We start from the raw sequence: 17940 nt of genomic DNA on the forward strand, positions 1-17940 counted from the left end.
TGAGTTGAAGTACCATCCTGGCAAGGCCAATGTGGTGGCTGATGCTCTGAGTCGGAAATCCGTGAGTCTATCCAATTTGATGATGGGTTACTTTGATGTCATTGAGAAGTTTCGGGATTTGACGGTGACCTCTTTGTTTCGGGGTGCACTTCTCGAGATGGAAACAACAGATGTTATAAATAAGCTGATGGAGAAGATTAAAGAGGAGCAAGTGCAAAGAGAGTGTCTTGATTATGTGAAGAATCAGGACGGCGTGTCTTGGAATGAGGATGGTTATTGATGTTCCATAAGAGGATTGTAATTCCTCGAGGTCCTTTGACTAGGAGGTGATGACATAGGCTCATAAGGGCCAACTCACTATCCACCCTGGTGCTACTAAGATGTATCAGGACTTGAAAAGAAATTTCTCGTGCCCGGGCATGAAGAAAGATATAGTTGTCTATCTGTCCAAGTGTTTGATTTGTCAGAAGGTAAAGATTGAACACCAGAAGCCGTCTGGTAAGCTTCAACCTCTTGAGGTACCGCAGTGCAAGTGGGATAGCATTTTCATAGACTTCGTGGTGGGTTTGCCTAAGACTCAGGCTGGTTGTGACTCTACATGGGTCATTGTGGACAAATTGACCAAGTCTGCACATTTTCTTCCGGTAAAGGTGAGCTTCACCACTGAGAAGTTGGCCAGACTATATGTTCGCGAGATTGTGAGGCTTCATAGAGTGCCCGAGAGTATCATCAGTGATTGTAACATCCCACGTAATTAGGAATATATATATATATATATATATATATATATATATATATATATATATATATATATATATATTCATATAAATTGCTATGAGGAATATTGATATTTTTGTTAAGTTCGAGTAACGGACTACACATGCTTCGATTTAGGATTATATAGCTATTAGAAGAGAATTATTGAGTGGGGAAATTATTAAAATTATGATGATAAGGAGAGTCTACTTTAGTCATGTGAAGCCTTAGAAAAAGTGTAGGAATTAATTATAGCAAAATATTGGAAGAATTAAAAATAGTTACAAGACTTGGGAAATTATAATTTATGCGTAAGAGGAAAATTATGATTCTACACATTTGAAAACAATCTCAACTCAACCTTTGCATGTCCATTAGGTGGCAAAATAAATCTAGTCAAGCAATGCATGTGCGCCACCTAGCTCTCTTTTGTTTGCATGTAGGACATTTGGAAAACCTTAACCTTGTTCCCCTTCAAGTGTGCGCCTAGGGTAGAGATAAAGGGGCTGAAAATTCTGATTAAGTCCCATTAAATAACACCAATCAGCCACACTTCTTTCCCATCATCACATGCACTTAGATAATACAAAAAGCTGGTCTTACTTGTTACTTTATGCAAACTCATTCATCTTTTCTCTCATGCAACCAATAAGCATCTAGTGGTCAGCTTGCATGCCCATTTAGTGGTGCAGAAATTCTGCCCTCACTTGCCTTGATGCGCTGAAAAGAGAGAAGAAGGGTTGGGAGGTTTTTCTGAATTTTCCTAAGCCTTTAAATCAGTTTTACAACTCTCATTTCCTCACCCAAGCACTGAAGTTGTAGACAACCAAACAGTTATTTTATTCTCCATTTCCCTCACAAAAAACCGTGACCTTGACGAGTAGCAAAACCAAGATAAGAATTTCAAACCCCCTCTCCATCCTTGCCAAACCGTAACCCTTCCCCTTAGGACACTTTCAACCTTGTTGCCATTAAAATTGTTTCTACTCATCTTAGAAAGGAATCGTGGAGCCTCTTAAAGGATAAACAAATTCTAAAACACACTCCTATTCCTCTTTTGTTCGGCGGAGTACTAGCATCTAAGGAGGTGAGTTGTTGCTCATTTCTTACCATTTCCTACTCTCTAATCGGTCCTCACTAGACTCCTTTTGTTGCATGCGCTAGACTTTGTGAAGTCATTACTCTATATACGTTGCTAGATCAAACGTTTGGTAATTCGGAAAGAGGAAGCTCTCCGTTCTTTGAGTTGAACTCTTAAGAAGAACAAGGAAACGTAGATAACTTCTATCTCTTTGGGTTTGTTGTTCGGTCTTAGGGTATGGTAGGGGAGTTGGATTTTTGTTGATTATCCTTTCTGTTTTAAGTCTTAGTTGTTAATGCATATAGCCGTAGCAAATAATGATTTGAGATACATGAAGATATGCCGTAAAACGTTGTTGCATGTTGTTTATGCTTACTATTTTCGCTAAATAAAAATTAGTATGACAGCATGTTTAGGTCTCTTTGTAGCGCACCATTGTGGGATAGTAAGTCTTAGGATAAAGTACCTTTGATGCCTTGATTAGTTTAAAAACAAATTCTGTCTTAGTGGCTTGTCATGAACTAAGTCTTATTTTAATTAATTTATAACATGTTATTAGGTTGCCCTTCACCCACCATTCTGCCTTGTTAAGCTAAAATTTGAATACATGCCTTAAGCATCTTAGTTGCTAAAAACCAATTATGTTTCGATGAGTGTGGATTTAGAATAAATCTCATTTTAATGTTAAAATACAGCATGATAATAGACTTCCCTTGTGCACCTTATGAGTAGGGAAGTAGAAAATTGTGTGATATATTATTAAGGATTTCCTTATGCACTAAATCAATTCTGTTTGGAAAGTTTAGCCATTATTAAACATTGGAAAAATTGTTGTAAAGTCAGTATATTATTTGGAAAGAAATAAGGTAGAAACCGATAAGGGAATTAGGGAAGAAAGAGGCTAAAACGTTACTGCGTATAAATAATTCTGTGACAAACGCTGATTAATAATGCCTCTGTTAGGTGCGCACATTTCTTGAATTTGTGGGCCTTTCGCTGCTGCCCGGTAATTCTATTGCGACACGTAAGGTATGTGTCAGGTGACATTACCCCTTGTGACCGCTAGCTGGTGCATGAGTTGTGAACGTTGCTCTCATGCTTGGATTTCTTGAAAATATTACTTGGATTCTGATCTTGAACTTGATATGCCGTTATCTTGTGAATTATTTATTCTTCGGCATCCTGATATTGAATCCATAAATTTTATGTAAACCTGATTATTATCTAGTCATGCATACACATCCATGATTTTTACTGTATGACCGTGTGTGAATCATGACATTGCATACATGCATAAATTTCATGTTTATATCTGAAAATAATTGTGAAAAGTATGCATACACTTGAGCACGCATCATGTAGGCATCCCTTCGGTACCAGGGTATGGGACACTTGGCTTCAGTCCGCATAGGCCGCAGTTGGAATCCTTCCTGTTGGAGCCAAATTGGATTATCCACTGTGCTTGTTAAGTACGTGCGCTAGAGTGCTATGAACGTACTCCTGGCATTATATACGCATCCTGTTAGTACGTGCACAATAGTGCTATGAACGTACTCCTGGCGTTATATACGCAACCTCTAGGCGTTATATACGCTATGATATTATTATTCTTGGACGGATCTAACTTGATGATGCGACTGTTTTATAGTTCTGTATCTAGTTAGTACTGTTGCTGTATTGGTTTTGTTATCACACTACTGGGATTTTTCTCACCCCTTTGGGACTGCTATTTTATAAAATGGCAGGAGGGCGGAAGAGCATTTGAGGGCCTGATTAGTTGGATATTTGCTGTTAAATTCTGCTATGTGGGAATGCTGTTGCTGTTGTTTTCTATTGCTGGATGACTGTATTAAATTGAGAAATTTAGATTACTGTTAGACTATGATATTATTACTGTTTTAAGACTTTTATGATCATCCAGTATTTTGAAAACGAATTTTTGAAGCGTTTTGCGAAAATGATTTCTAACGTTTTACTAAGTGCTGAATTTTAAACAGTTTCAAGAGCGTCTTGCGAGTTATGTTTTGAGGGGAAAACGAACTCCGAATTTTATATGCACGCGAAGCCCCAGACGTGCTCTTTCTAGATTATGTGGAACATTTTGTTAAATCGTCGAAACTGATTTTATACGAATTTTTAAAGACAGCAAGGTCAGTCAAGAAATTTCCATTTTCAGCAAGTTAAGAAATTTTGAAAGTGCACTCTGATTTTTGGTAAGAAACCCGACTTCAAATACAAGTTTTAATTAGCAACGTAAAAAACAATTTTTATAAGACAAAAGAACTCTAATTCCAACAAGCAAACAACTCCCTTGGAGGCCTACAAGGGAGGGTGTTACACTAATTGGTATCAGAGCAGTTTTGGTTCAAGGTGTCAATTTTTGATTGAATTGTTTCCTGCTTGCTGAATTGTTTGATGACTGTAAATTGACTATTTAGATACTTTCTGCCTGCTATGTGATAAATTGTTTAAGTTATTAGGCTTATATTAACTGTTATAGCTAGAATGCTAAAATCATCTGGTGAGAAGGGACATATGCATTGTTAACTTATCCGAGTTGAACTCGAGCACCTACTTGGGATTGCTGTCATAAATAGCTTGCAATGAGTCTGATCAGCTCATTTCGTGATATTGTGAGTGCAGAATCATGGCAGGTAACCACGGTTCTACTTGGCGAAGGCCTAGCAATGCAGATGATGACCTCATCACTACTGTCGGGGGGTTGGCCATTTTCGTGCAAAATATGAGCCGAGAGTGGAGAGAACATCAACACCAGAACCAACCCCAGATGCCTCAACCTCATATGTATGACAATGCTGAGGAAACTGCCTGACGGATGTTGAAAGACTTCCGCAACTTCCAGCCACCTACATTTGAAGGTGGAGATGCTCTTGAGGCTGCAGCAAGATGGTTGCAGATGATCGAGCACATATTCGAGCGAATGGGATGCCCTGAAGCTCAGAAGACCGATTATGCATCGTACCAGCTGATTGGAGAGGCATTGACTTGGTGGACCGGTGCGAGGGCTCTGTTGCGAGCTCATAATGTTGAACTGACCTGGGCCGTGTTCAGGAGGGTTTTCCTGGACAAGTATTTTCCAAAAGCTATGAGAAGAATGAAGCACACTGAGCTGCTGTCTTTGAGACAGGACAACATGACAGTAAATGAATACATTGCCAAGTTCGGGCAGTTGATGGAATATGCCAACTTTGATAGGAACATCTATGACGAGGAATGGCAAGTGGAGAAGTTTGAAAGCGGATTATACCCAGAAATCTGGAAGCTCATGCTGACTACAGTTGCTCGCACTCTGCCTGAATTAATTAATCAGAGTCGGCAGGCGGAGGACATTATCAAAGAAGCAAAGAATCTGAATAAGCAGCCAATGCAAGCTCAGGGAGGAAGCAAAGTGGGCAGGTTCTTCAGAAAATTTACCGGCATGAATTGAGGCAAAGGTCCGCAGTTGCCAGCTCGGACTGGAAACTTCAAGAGAAACAATGCTCCTGGTCAAACATCTGCCGGACGACAGGGTTCCAATGCTTGTCCCTCTTGTGGAAAGAATCATACTGGAGTCTGCCGAAGCAGGAACAACTTATGCTACAGATGTGGAGAGTCGGGACATTTTGTATCTGATTGCCCGCAGAATCCTAATCGAAATCCCACTCAAGCTAGGGTGTTCACTCTCGATGCAAAGGAAGCTCAGAAGTATCCTAATCTGATTCGAGGTAATGTAATTTTGAATGGCTATCCAATATCTGTTATTTTTGATTCTGGAGCATCAGGTTCTTTTATGGCGAAACACACTGCTATGAGAATAGGCATCACTCCAGCCCCGTTACCTTATGAATTGAACATCAGTACTCTTACGGGGGAATCATGTACAGCCTCAGAAATCTGCAGAGGTGTTATTTTGCAATTTGAAGGAAACACTTATACAGTGAATTTAGTGGTTCTACCAGTATTCAACTTTGAGGTGATTATCGATATGGACTGGTTGACGGAGAACAGGATAACATTGGACTGTCGAGCAGCGAATGTCGTTGTTCCTCCTAAAGATGGTAATTTTTAGCTTCTTTCTACTATTTCTTTGTTACAAGTTAGAAAAGAGCTTCTCAGGGGAGCTGCGAGATATTTGTTGTTGATTGAGTCCGAGACTTCGATTGACAACCCAATTCAGAGTGTTCCTGTTGTTAATGAATTCGAGGAGGTGTTCCCATATGAAATTCCTCGATTACCTCCTCATCGGGAAATTGAGTTTCCCGTTGAACTTATTCCCGGAGTTGGACTATCTCCATTGCTCTGTATCGTAAGGCACCTTTGGAACTACGGGAGCTGAAGAGGCAGATAGAAGAGTTGCTATCAAAAGAATTTATTAGACCCAGTACCTCTCCATGGGGTGCACCAGCAATTCTGATCAAGAAGAAGGATGGTAGTCTACGTCTTTGTGTAGATTATCGTCAGTTGAACAAAGTGACTATGAAGAATAAGTATCCACTCCCGAGGATTGATGATTTGATGGATCAACTGAGAGGTGCCAGAGTCTTTTCAAAAATAGATCTTCGGTGTTCATATTCTGAGCTGCATGTACGGGCCTTCTACCATAATCTCAGCTACCATCACGATGAGCTGAGGTCTAGGGTCTGTGGGGTGGACATCATCATGACGGCTCCGGTATGGTTGGAGTTACTGGGGTATGACTTTGATTCTGCGCAGACTGTGGAATATGACGCAGACAGCGGGACCATACTTCCAGGATATACACGCGGTGATGCCGTGCAGGAGCAGAGGAGAGTCCGTGGGCAACACATTGCCTATACGGTGGGGTTGCTTACTGTGGAGTCCCGCATACTACACTATGTCATCACCCACATTTTGTTTCCGCGAGCGTTCAATCATTCCAGGGTGTTGGAGCATGACATTCCCATCATGTGGGCTATCCGACATGGTACTTCGGTGAACTGGAGGCACTACGTGTGTTGGATGATGTATAAGGCCAAACACAAGGGTGCACTTCCATTTGCTTGTCTTGTTCAGAGGATATTGGAGCATTTTGATGTTCCCATGGGTAATGTGACCTTGAAGAAGACCACAGGGTATAATCATAAGTTTGGAAAACGTCTACTGGAGCAGTGCAAGATGACAAAGAACCCCCAAACAGGAGTGTGGCAGTTCACAGGTGCGGCTGATGTTGAGGTTCCTGATGTTGCTCCAGTTGTAGACATGGTTGACCCCGAGGTGGAGGATGATGATGACGATGATGATGAGGGTGACCAGCAGGAGATAGCTGAGCCTGAGGGTGGGTTTTCATTACGTGATGTCATGAAGGGCATAAACGCCACGCTGAAGAAAATAGGAAAAATGGCGCTGAAACACAAAAAATGGAGGAAGAGTCACGTGCAGAAGGGAAATGAAAGATTTAGACATATACAGGGACAGTTCAAGGGTGTTGAAGATAGGCTTGCTCGTCTAGAGCTTGGACGAGGACAGCAGATTGAGGATGTTGCAGGGCAGGGGGCTGATGTGTCAGATGAGGATGACGAGGAGACGGCGTCCGAGGAGGATGAGGATTAGATTTAGGGTTTATGTTTCTATTTTACGTTTCTAGTGTATGTTGTTATGTAATTGACTTCGGTCTTCCTATTTTACATTTGTAGCTTATGTAATATTATGGTTATGAAATGAACTATTTGATGTTCCCATCATGTTGTGAACCGTTTACGTAATTATTGTTGTTTTCTTGTTTACCAAATGAAGGAACAAATATCTTTTACCTTCATGTTTTCAATTTGTGTCTAATCACAGTCCAACGGGTCTAAAATGTCCAATGAAATTCAGAACAGGTGACCTTAACAGAGTTAAAATAAGAACACAAGTTTCGGATACCCTTAATTATTGCATTTATGTAGTACATGCACATTCGTGGTTTATAACCTGTACAATACTATTTTGTACCTGAAAGTGTGTTCCCCAAGTCATTATATGCGTGTACATTGATATTCGATCGGTTCCGTGCCAAAAAAAATCGTGCAATATAATTTGACAGCATGTTGCATTTCAGAGTTAGTTCGAAACTCCTGGTACAAATATAATGGATCTCCTAAATGCCAGCCACCGTGGATGTCATCGTCGCCATACAATATCTCCGTCTCATCATTAGGGTGAGCCCAATTAATGAACGAATAGTGTGGGCTGTCGTTCCAAAATGGCTCAATCTCAGACCCTACGTCCAAATTTAAACTTATCCGTCAGTACGAAAGAAAACACAAATATATATATATATATATATATATATATATGCAAAATTAAAACTTTATATTACAATCTTACCACTGCTAACAGGGTCAACACGGAGCGGTGGCATAACCTGGGAACTCAAGTTTCCTGAACTAGTATCAGCGTCAAAATTCCCCTCTACGTCCGTATCTGAGGTGTCACCCAGCGGAATAACACTCTCGGGTTCACCATCGTCTTCACTGTCCATATCCTCGTCATGCCCATCCTCATCCTCGTCTATTTCCCTCAGTGGTATCTGACTTAAGACAGGTGCAGGTGCAGATAAACCGACCACTCTGTCTTCTTGACTTTGACTTCTTCCATGCACAAGTGCAGATGAAGATTGACCACAGTCTATTTCAACATATATCTCAATAAAGTTTTGAAATTTTCGGTCCACAATTGCATCTATGACACAATCCTCATCTTCATCGTCACATATATCATTACCAATGTAGAATATAGCATCCTTACCAACTGTAGACTCTACCCTGGCGATCATCCGTTGAACGCCATGGCTCTCGTGTAGCCCCAATTTTTGGTTAATCCTCCCCTTCAGCTCATTGTACGTAGTGCCCCGTTTGATTTTCAACATTTTCGTTTTTCCTTCAAATTGAACACCGTTGGGGCCTTCATAATGCTTTCCATCATAGTAAATCATGGTAACATACATGTTTGGACTTGAGCTCATCTTTCACACGAATTTTGGGGGTAGGAATCAGATTTTAGGGGTTAGGGTTCAGATTTGGGGGAAACAATTGAGAAATAAAGGAAAATGACAATGATTTCACAATTACTATGTCTTAGAGGTGGTGGGATGAAATGGAAGGGAGATTGGAAGGTTCCCAGCTGACAAACAAGAGAAAGAGACCAAGAGAGAAGTTTTGATTTCGAATATTTTGAAAATGAGCCCAAGAGAGGTCTGGATATAGGGTTTTTCGCGATCTTTAGTCTACTAAATAATGTGCTTAGTCGACTAAAAGAGCAAACAATTTAGTCGATTAAGGTGAGTTTTTAGTCGACTAAAATTCGCGTTTCATAATTTCTGAGTTTAGCCCATTTAGTCTATTACAAGTGCAACATAATCGACTAAATGGGGGCAGGATGGTGGATAGTTATGGGGGAGGGGCAAATTGGTTATTAATTATTTAATTAGGGGCAAAAGGGTCAAAAACCCCATCAACTAGTGCAATACCTTTTGTGCAATTGAACTAGTACTAAATCAATTCACTTGATCACAAGCCACGGTTCAATCAGTACCGGTTTTTCACTTGAGCCGATTTTTTAAAATTTGTGTAAAATATTTATTTACATATGCATTTTTGTAGCTTAGTGGTAAGTGTTATTTAAAATAAATATTTTACACAAATTTTAAAAAATCGGCTCAAGTGAAAAACCAATGGAGATTGAACCGTGGCTTGTGATCAATTCACTAATTTAGTACTAGTTCAATTGCACAAAAGGTAATTGCACTAGTTGATGGTCCTAATAACAATAACTCAGTTACTGTTCATGGTCTCGAGCAATTTCCTAATAAAAGAATAATATATATGGCAAGTGTTTACCACAAATATATATAAATATATTTATTAAATACATATATAAATATATGCATTTACCACTAACACTTACCACTAAGCTACAAAAATACATATATAAATTTAATTTAACATATATAAATATATTTATTAAATAATTTAATATAAATTTAATTTAACCAATTGAACTAATAACTCATTAACTCAATAGCTCTAGCGAGTCAACAACCAATTTTAATTTATCTTAGCCCTAAACTTTAGTTGTAGTTAATCGGGCTGAGCTTCAATTAACAAAATTTTAAATAGTTAGAGGATCAGGTATCATAAGCTAACGAAAAACTGATCCAGTTCTAAACTCATTTGCCCAACTCTATTTAAAATTAATATTTTATCTAATAATACTATGAATCACACACTTGCAAATGTGTTGATCCTTCACATAAACCAATATTTTAAAGTTAAAAAAATGTGAATGAAAAAGATACCCCAAATCAAATTCAAATTTAAAACAATTCAAAATTCAAAAGAATAATGTAATGGTGTAAGATCACATTCGTGAGAGAGATCGCGGCGCAATCTTGAGACGATAAATTTGGGCAGCATTTCCCCTCCCTATAAAATTGAAATTTTCCTAACAATCTTGACAAGCCATAATAAGTTGGCATGCTCATTTGAATCTTGGATGGACTGTATTGCATAACACTGTCTATTAAACAATCACCATCAAAGCTATCTAAATTTTGGCAAGCGTGAATTATTGCTATGTAGCATTAGGTAACTCGCACTTCTTAACTTCATGTCGTGCCATGCAGACATAATTTAATTGAAAAGGTATTATATCATCGTTTGAAAAAATCATAAACAAAACTAAAGTTTTGAAGATTATGCCTTGAAGAGTGGCAATATTTCAAAAGATTAAAAAAGGCCCATGAATATGATTTGCAACAATCAGTCAGGGCCATCAATCCCCATAGTTTATGCCATACCTATAGCTAAAAGCATTTCTCGCTGCTTCTATTTGGAGGCCAGCGTCCAAAAATTCAAAATAAATGAGGGTGAAGCCGCAAACCAACTCATAAATGCCATGGCTGTCGCGGTCTCAAACCTGCTGCAATGGTTCTGTGCACATTCATTCAGATCATTGCCAATAAGGACTGTAATACCAGCAGAAGCACAGGCTGCAGAAAATGTTAGTGTTGAAGTAATCTGCAGTAGAATTCAAGGGAAAAAATTTAATTTCACAGAAATGAATAAATTTTAGGAAAAACACCATGTGTGTCTGTGTATTCTTTTTATGCATTACAGTATAGTGCACCAAATTATTAAAAGCGCACAACAATACAAAATAAATATTCCCAATCATCCCCCTTACCATAAGTGAAAATAATATAAAAAAATCACTTCCCATTAAACCTTGATTAGCTAGTGTGGGCTGAGGGCAATCCTTATACGCAGCTTTATCCTTCCATATTTACAAAGCTGTGATTTGAACCTATCTCACATGGGAAATAAGACCCAATCCATAAATGGCCCAAGAGGTCCAACAACTAAGACTTAAAGGCTAAAGAAACACATCCATCCTGCATTGATGTCATCCTGCAAACGTACAACTACGGTATCAGTAGCTCAGAACTCTGCAACCACCCTAATAGCCAATAGCTAAAAGGCAGGCACCTGGTTCCAGCCACACTATGAGGTATAGCCCACAAATAGACATCCCACACACGGGATAGCATGCAAGAGCCACTTCTGCCCACCAATGAGGTTAAATTCTGCCATACTAAGGCAGCATAAGTAGCACAATCAAAACCTATAACAGAGGCTTGATGCCTAGGTATGATTATCTAATCCATCTTGACATAAACTCATTACTCACATACTAACTTGAGTGTCAGAATGCCTTACAAGTACCCCACATTTGTCTCAGCCAATCCAAACAACCCAACACCAAACTCTCCATCTCACAGAAGGATCCCGCTGAAGTATCCCCACATAGAAATCTCTCTTCAAGATCTAGACTGCTATTGGACCAAGCTCAACCATATGTGGTATAACCCAATTCTTATTGGACTAATTAGACTGTTTTCTATATTCAGACCCGTGTGATCTTTCAATCACAAAAGAGCAGTTTTACTATTGCTCCAGGCTCGCCCTTTTTAAGTGGAAATAATATATCATTACTAAATAATTAGCTCCATAGCTAACATGCATTTTGGCTATGTGTAGGGTTTACATCTTTATCATATCATATTAGGCTGATGGTCAGGTACAAGTCTTCAATTATATTTCCATAAAAACGATTATTGTCCCTGGTTGAAGACAACTAACGACTATCAAGTGTATGGTTATATTTTTCATGTAAGATGACAGAACTTTTTCACTAGAAAGTCTGCTACCATGGTTACATTTTTCTTGATTAATTAAGCAACTCAAAGTCATCATTACTTCTATATATTGAAGGCGAGAATAGTAAGGAAAACATCAATTTTACAAGATTGGTGGCAGAAGTTAACAAAATTCACCAGCATTGGCTTACCCCATCACCAATAGAGAATAAGCTCACTATTCTTGAATTTCGGAAGCCACGCCTTACTAAAATGGCATATATATCAGCAAATGCCAAAGAGAGACTCCACAAGCTTTGCAGGCCGACAGCAGCAACTAAGTAGCTGGTACAGCAAATATAACAACCTGTTATGCTATTATGAAAATAAAGACTAGGAGAATGGTACCAGTATCAAATGCTAATAATCACCTTTGCAAACATTAAGGTAGAGGTATTTTAGAACTGGACCAGAAATTAGGGAATAACAGAAAGAAAATGTGGGAATTTGTTAGATCCTGAAATGAAAGTGCTCAACAACGAAGATGGTTGTTTAATATAAGTTAATAGCTTAAAGTGGCATTCACTTAATAGCTTAATCTTTTAAGTGAGATGGTTGTTTAATATAAGTTATGATTGGATTTCTTCACAATATTTTACCTTAGTATCTAGTATTTCCTCTATATTCATCCCTAAAACCATAGGTGAAGCACTATCACATCACGATGGCACCAAGCAATGATTGATGAGATGTTTGCCTTGCACCCCAATGGCATGTGGAACCTTGTTCTTGCACCTGCAAGCAACTCCATGGTTGTTTGTCTTTGGGTATTCATGGTTAAGGTCAGTCTTGATGGCACTTTTGATCGTCTCAAGGCTCGTTTGGTCGCCAAAGGATATATTCAGATCTTTGACCTAGATTATTGGGACTGTTTCTCTCCAATTGCTAAAATTGCATCTGTTCGACTATTCCTTGCCCTGGCTGTTATTCGTTACTGGCCCCTACACCAATTGGACATTAAGTATTCATTTTTACATTGATTTGCTAGAAGAGGTTTACATGAAGGAACCACCCAACTTTGTTGCTCGGGGGGAGTCTGGAATGGTGTGCAAACTCCGCAAATCATTGTATGGTTTGAAACAATCTTCTCATGCTTGGTTTAGCAACTCCAGTTCAACTGTTTAGACATTTGGTTTACGTCGTAGTGATCTGATCAATTCGATCAATCCATCTTCTATCAACATAATTCTTTTGGACAATGCATCTACCTTCTTGTTTATGTGGATAACATTGTTATTACTGATAGTGATAAAGTTGGAATTGAACGACTAAAATAACATTTGTTCAATCAATTTCAAACTAAATATCGTGGAAAGCTATGCTATTTCATAGGTATTGAGGTGACACAGTCTAAATATGCATCTCCATCTCTCAAAGAAAGTACGCCTAGGATATTTTGGAGGAAATCAACATGTTAGGATGCAAACCTATTGATACACCAATAGATCCCAATGCAAAACTTCTTCCAAGATAGGGGGTCACTTTCAAATCCTAGTCATTATCGGAAGCTAAACTATCTTATTGTAACAAGACCACATATTTCTTTTGCAGTAAGCGTACTGAGCCAATTTCTTGATTCTCCATGTGACTCCAATTGGGAAGCAGCATCAAGAGTCTTGAAAACATCAATGCAGCACCTCGCAGAGGACATTTACATAAAAATAGGGGGCATATAGAGATTTGTGGTTACACTAATGCTGGTTGGACATGCTCTCCCTTGGATAGACACACTACTTCAAGTTAATGTGTTCTATTTGGAGGCAACTTAAATTCATGGAAAAGTAAAGAGTAGACAGTGGTGGCTAGATCAAATCCATTGTTCAATGGGAATTGGTACTTGTGAGCTTATCTAAATGAAGCAGCTGATCAACAAATTGAATATCTGAGTTTAAGCCAATGAAGTTAATTTGTGACAATCAGGCAACACTGCACATAACTTCAAATCCAGTAATTCAGCTACTACCAACCTATCATCCATTGTGCCTAGGCTTGAATCTGGAGGTTTAGGTGGTGGTTGAGGTATTGACTAGATTGCATGAGTTATGGCCCTTTGTCTCTTGCATGCCAAACAGAGTGTGGATGAAATTGGGCGTGGCTGAAGATGCATCATGCATCTCTACTTGGGTTTCTAAGAAATATTTGTCACCCTATTGTTTAATCTCAGTTCTAAGTGTGGGTATAGGTGTCCCTTAACCTTTTCTTCTTGTTTCAAACATTGGATTCAAAACCATACAAAACACAACAATACCAATAGTCCAATACTGAATTAAGCCTGAACTATTGAGTCAGAAAAGGAGCTCAACCTTCGGAATTTCACCTCCATTCATTTTTTCTAAGACTCTTTGCATCACTTAAATGGGCCTAGCCCACTAGTGCTAGGAGAGAATTCCCTTCAAGACACCAATAGCGCCTAGTCCAACTCAGTCACCATCTACACCCTGTATATTACTAAGTGGAATGTGACCACCTAGATGTGGCTTATTTCTAGAGGAATCCAACAACCTCCTACCCTGATTGAAGAATCTTTCCACTTCTGGTTCTTGATCCAAAATGTAGACACATTGCTCACTTTGGAGTTGCTCCTCTTTGGTTATATCTCTAATTCCAATATTTTTTTCAATATATAAAAGTTTAGATTAGGGGAAGGCACGCCCCCTTGCAAGGCCAAGGAAGGCGAAACCTGAGAGTCGAATCCAATTCATGGCTATAGTTCTAAGATTTCTATTTCTAACAATTCTGGTTCTTCTTCACCTACCTAGATAGCTTATCTAGATCATACTCTAGTCGGAAATGCTTGCTCATGCCTTCCACAAAGGTCCACCAAGTTGCTTTTGGGTTTTGCCATTACCACCAAAACCAGAAGTTGAGAGCAAAAACAAGCCCTATGTGCTTGATACCAGATGATAGAACTAGAATAACAAATAAGGAATAAAATAAAGAAAATATGAGATAGTGAATTTCCTCCTCCAACTCTAGATCAATAGGTATCCAAAGATCATAAGAGCAAAAATGGTGTATAAAAGAAACTTCACAAGGAATTTGAGAGCCTGGTCCCTCCCTACAAAACAAACTCAACAACTAGTTGCCTTCACTTACATTCTCTCCTTATCTATATATCCTACCTCTGCCATTGTAGTTAGAGGGCTGAGTAACAAACGCTAACACCTTCTCTAACAATTTTAACTAAAAAGGAAAAACTAACAAAGGCTAGTCCACTTGGCTAGTTGGGCCATACTTATTTCTTCTAAAATATTGATACAAAAAATCCCAGATTCAACCCAAGCAGTACTAGGAGTATTTGTTAAGGGCAAACCCCAGAACACAAGGCTCCCCGACTTGCGAAGGTAGAGATGATGGTTGATTTTACACAATCTTACCCTTAGATTTTTGCAAAGAGGTTGTTCAATAGACTTGAACTCGTGACCTTTCGATCACAAAGAGTAACCTTATCGCTGCTTCAAAGCTCGCTCTCACAAGGAGTATTCGTGAAAAGAGAAAATCACACTTATAGTGGAAAAGAAAAGGGAAAAAAGAAAAGTAGAACCCGAAGCAAAGCCAGAGAAATTTGAGAGGCTCTGGTTCTATCCCAAGTTCCAATTCAAACAAAAAGTGTCCAAACCGATGCCTCCTCCCATATTTGTTATCAGCCCTCCTTTGGTGCACAAAGAATGTAACACTACTAAATAACTGATTCCTTTCTATATAACTCTTGCTGAGTCAGCATTTGTAATTGGTGCTAATGATCCCTTACATTTCCTTCTCCTATACATCCTCTTAAACCTATTACTTGCCTTATGAAATTGTGAGAAGCACCACAATCAATTATTACCACTACTTGCTATTAATTTTCCCCAAAGCTTCATTGTGTGACTTGAAGATAGTTCCGTAAGACTTTGCATTGACAATTGAAGGTTGCTTCTTCTTATCCTTGCTCTTCGTCATCTTTGCATCTTCCATGAAAGGCTCCTCAAGCTCTTCCTCTCCTTCGTCTACCACTAGCAAGTGCAGCTGTTGCACCTTGCATGTTTCTAGGATTCCCATGCTCCTCCCACTTTAAACAAAGCCCCAAATGTTATCTTTCTTGTAGTTCCTCTTGGGTTAATCTTCGAACACCGCTTTGATTGTTGTGGCTTGCCTAGCTCTACACGAGCCATGGGTTTCCATCATTTAGGTGTGAGGGATTAAGGTCAATGTTGTCAAATTTGGGACTTTAGGGAATTTTGTCATATTGGGTCGAGAATAAGTGGCATTCCATAGACCCGAAACACTAACCCGATTTCCCATATAACCCATTCCAAATTTGCTAGGTTGGACCAAGCCCAATTGAAGCCCCCATTACTTGCACCAAGCCCAACTTTGGTTAATCCCTCGGCCATCCATGCCAAATTCCCCCGTTCAATTTTGTAGGCCATCTTCATTACCTCTAACAACCTAGTCATTGGATACATGAGAAGTTCCTCCCAGATATTGTCGCATAAGTCGTTGGGCCAAATTCCCATAAGCATTTCTCCGTCTTCATAACGAAGGGAACTAAGCACCTGTTCAAATGCCACCTTATACTCAGTCACGTGCTTAGTTTGTTGAAGGGTTAGAAGTGGAAGATAGGGATTATCTTCCATCTCCGACTAGAAGCGACTTAACACCTTTGATCAAAATGTCCTCCATGAAGCATTCACCATGTTAATTTCCCACCATTGATACCAATTTTACGCTTCACCTTACAATACCAATAACATAGGCGTTTATTTTTCAGCCTACGTGATCTCATTCTCCATAAAGTACCATTCGACCTTGTTCAACCCCCCATATAAGTCGTAACTTGAAACATCGCCAGCTCCAACTTCCTGACTTGATATTCCGTTTCGAAAAGAATCCCCAACATTCACACCGTTAGATTCCTCCGACTGCCTACTATCGCAAGTGGAACGATCTCTGTTCCTATGACTACTCCCACCAATGTTATGCAACACTTCATCAAATCAGCGGAGGATCACCATTTGTCCCTCCTCTATCCATTTAACCCCATCTACCAACTCTTCAAATCGCGCCTCCATGCCTCTTGTCACCACCATCCACAGAGCTCCCAGATTGGAGCTTTGATACTAATTGATACAAACAGATCCCACACAAGGAAGGAAATACTTGTATTATATTAATATAGCTGAATCAACCGGATTCAACAGTACAAGGAGTATTGGGTAAAATTAAAAAATTACATTCACAGTGATTTGAAAAGGCAGAAAAAGAAAAGTCGAAACTAAAAACAAAGTCAAAGTAATTTGAGAGATTATGGTTCCTCCCAAGTCCCAAGTTCCAATTGACCCAAAAAGTGTCCAAACTTATGCCTCCTCCCGTATTGGTTATCAGTCTTCCTTTGGTGCACAAGGAATATGACACTACTAACCAACCGATTCCTTTCTAACTAACTCTTTTTCAGTCAGCATTTGTATTTGGTGCTAATGATCCCCTTTTTTTTCTTCTCCTATACATACTCCCAAACCTCTTACTTGCCTTAATCGTATCAGATATACTCTCATAATTCGGGGTTGTTGCTAACAAGTTATAAACAAAGATTTAAGGAAATAGTGTTGACCTATAATTGGTTAATAGAATGAAGTCTTCATAAGTTTTCCAAATCTTAGTTCATTCACTGCCTTAGATTTAAGACTTTTCTTATTTATTCGGTGTACTTAGTCTACTCGAATTAAATTTATTAATTCTCCATAGATTAGAGAGGCAAAGACTTGAACAGATCACAAAGATGATTTTCAAATGCAATATATTTGTAAAATTCTAACCAAAGTAAATACTAAATAAAACACTAAACCCTTTATTAGCAGACCCCTAACGAAAAAACGGGCAGTCTATGTTCTTGGAATAGTTAATTATTTAGATAGATAGACAGACA

At 39.0% G+C, this 17940-nt stretch overlaps 2 protein-coding genes across 2 annotated transcripts in view; one reads left to right on the forward strand and one right to left on the reverse strand.

Moving 5' to 3' along the window:
• The first annotated feature begins 4673 nt into the window (after positions 1–4673).
• LOC133317204 (uncharacterized) lies at positions 4674–5906 on the forward strand. Its single transcript, XM_061519041.1, has 2 exons — positions 4674–5250; positions 5293–5906. The coding sequence occupies exons 1-2, from the start codon at positions 4674–4676 to the stop codon at positions 5904–5906; spliced, it is 1191 nt and encodes a 396-aa protein (XP_061375025.1).
• Positions 5907–10383: 4477 nt separating this feature from the next.
• Positions 10384–17940, reverse strand: part of LOC133317205 (CASP-like protein 5A1) — a 41026-nt gene continuing 33469 nt past the window's right edge. The window contains exons 2-3 of the mRNA XM_061519042.1: positions 12185–12317; positions 10384–10854 (exon numbers count right to left, since the gene is read on the reverse strand). Coding sequence (XP_061375026.1) covers positions 10663–10854; positions 12185–12317 — 325 coding nt within the window. The 3' untranslated portion in view covers positions 10384–10662. The remainder of the gene's footprint in view (positions 10855–12184; positions 12318–17940) is intronic.

This window comes from Gastrolobium bilobum, unplaced genomic scaffold (genome assembly GCF_033153095.1).
Source record: "Gastrolobium bilobum isolate Gb01-03AN ecotype WA unplaced genomic scaffold, APGP_CSIRO_Gbil_v1 utg15859, whole genome shotgun sequence".
In the NCBI taxonomy this organism is placed as follows: Eukaryota; Viridiplantae; Streptophyta; class Magnoliopsida; order Fabales; family Fabaceae; genus Gastrolobium; species Gastrolobium bilobum.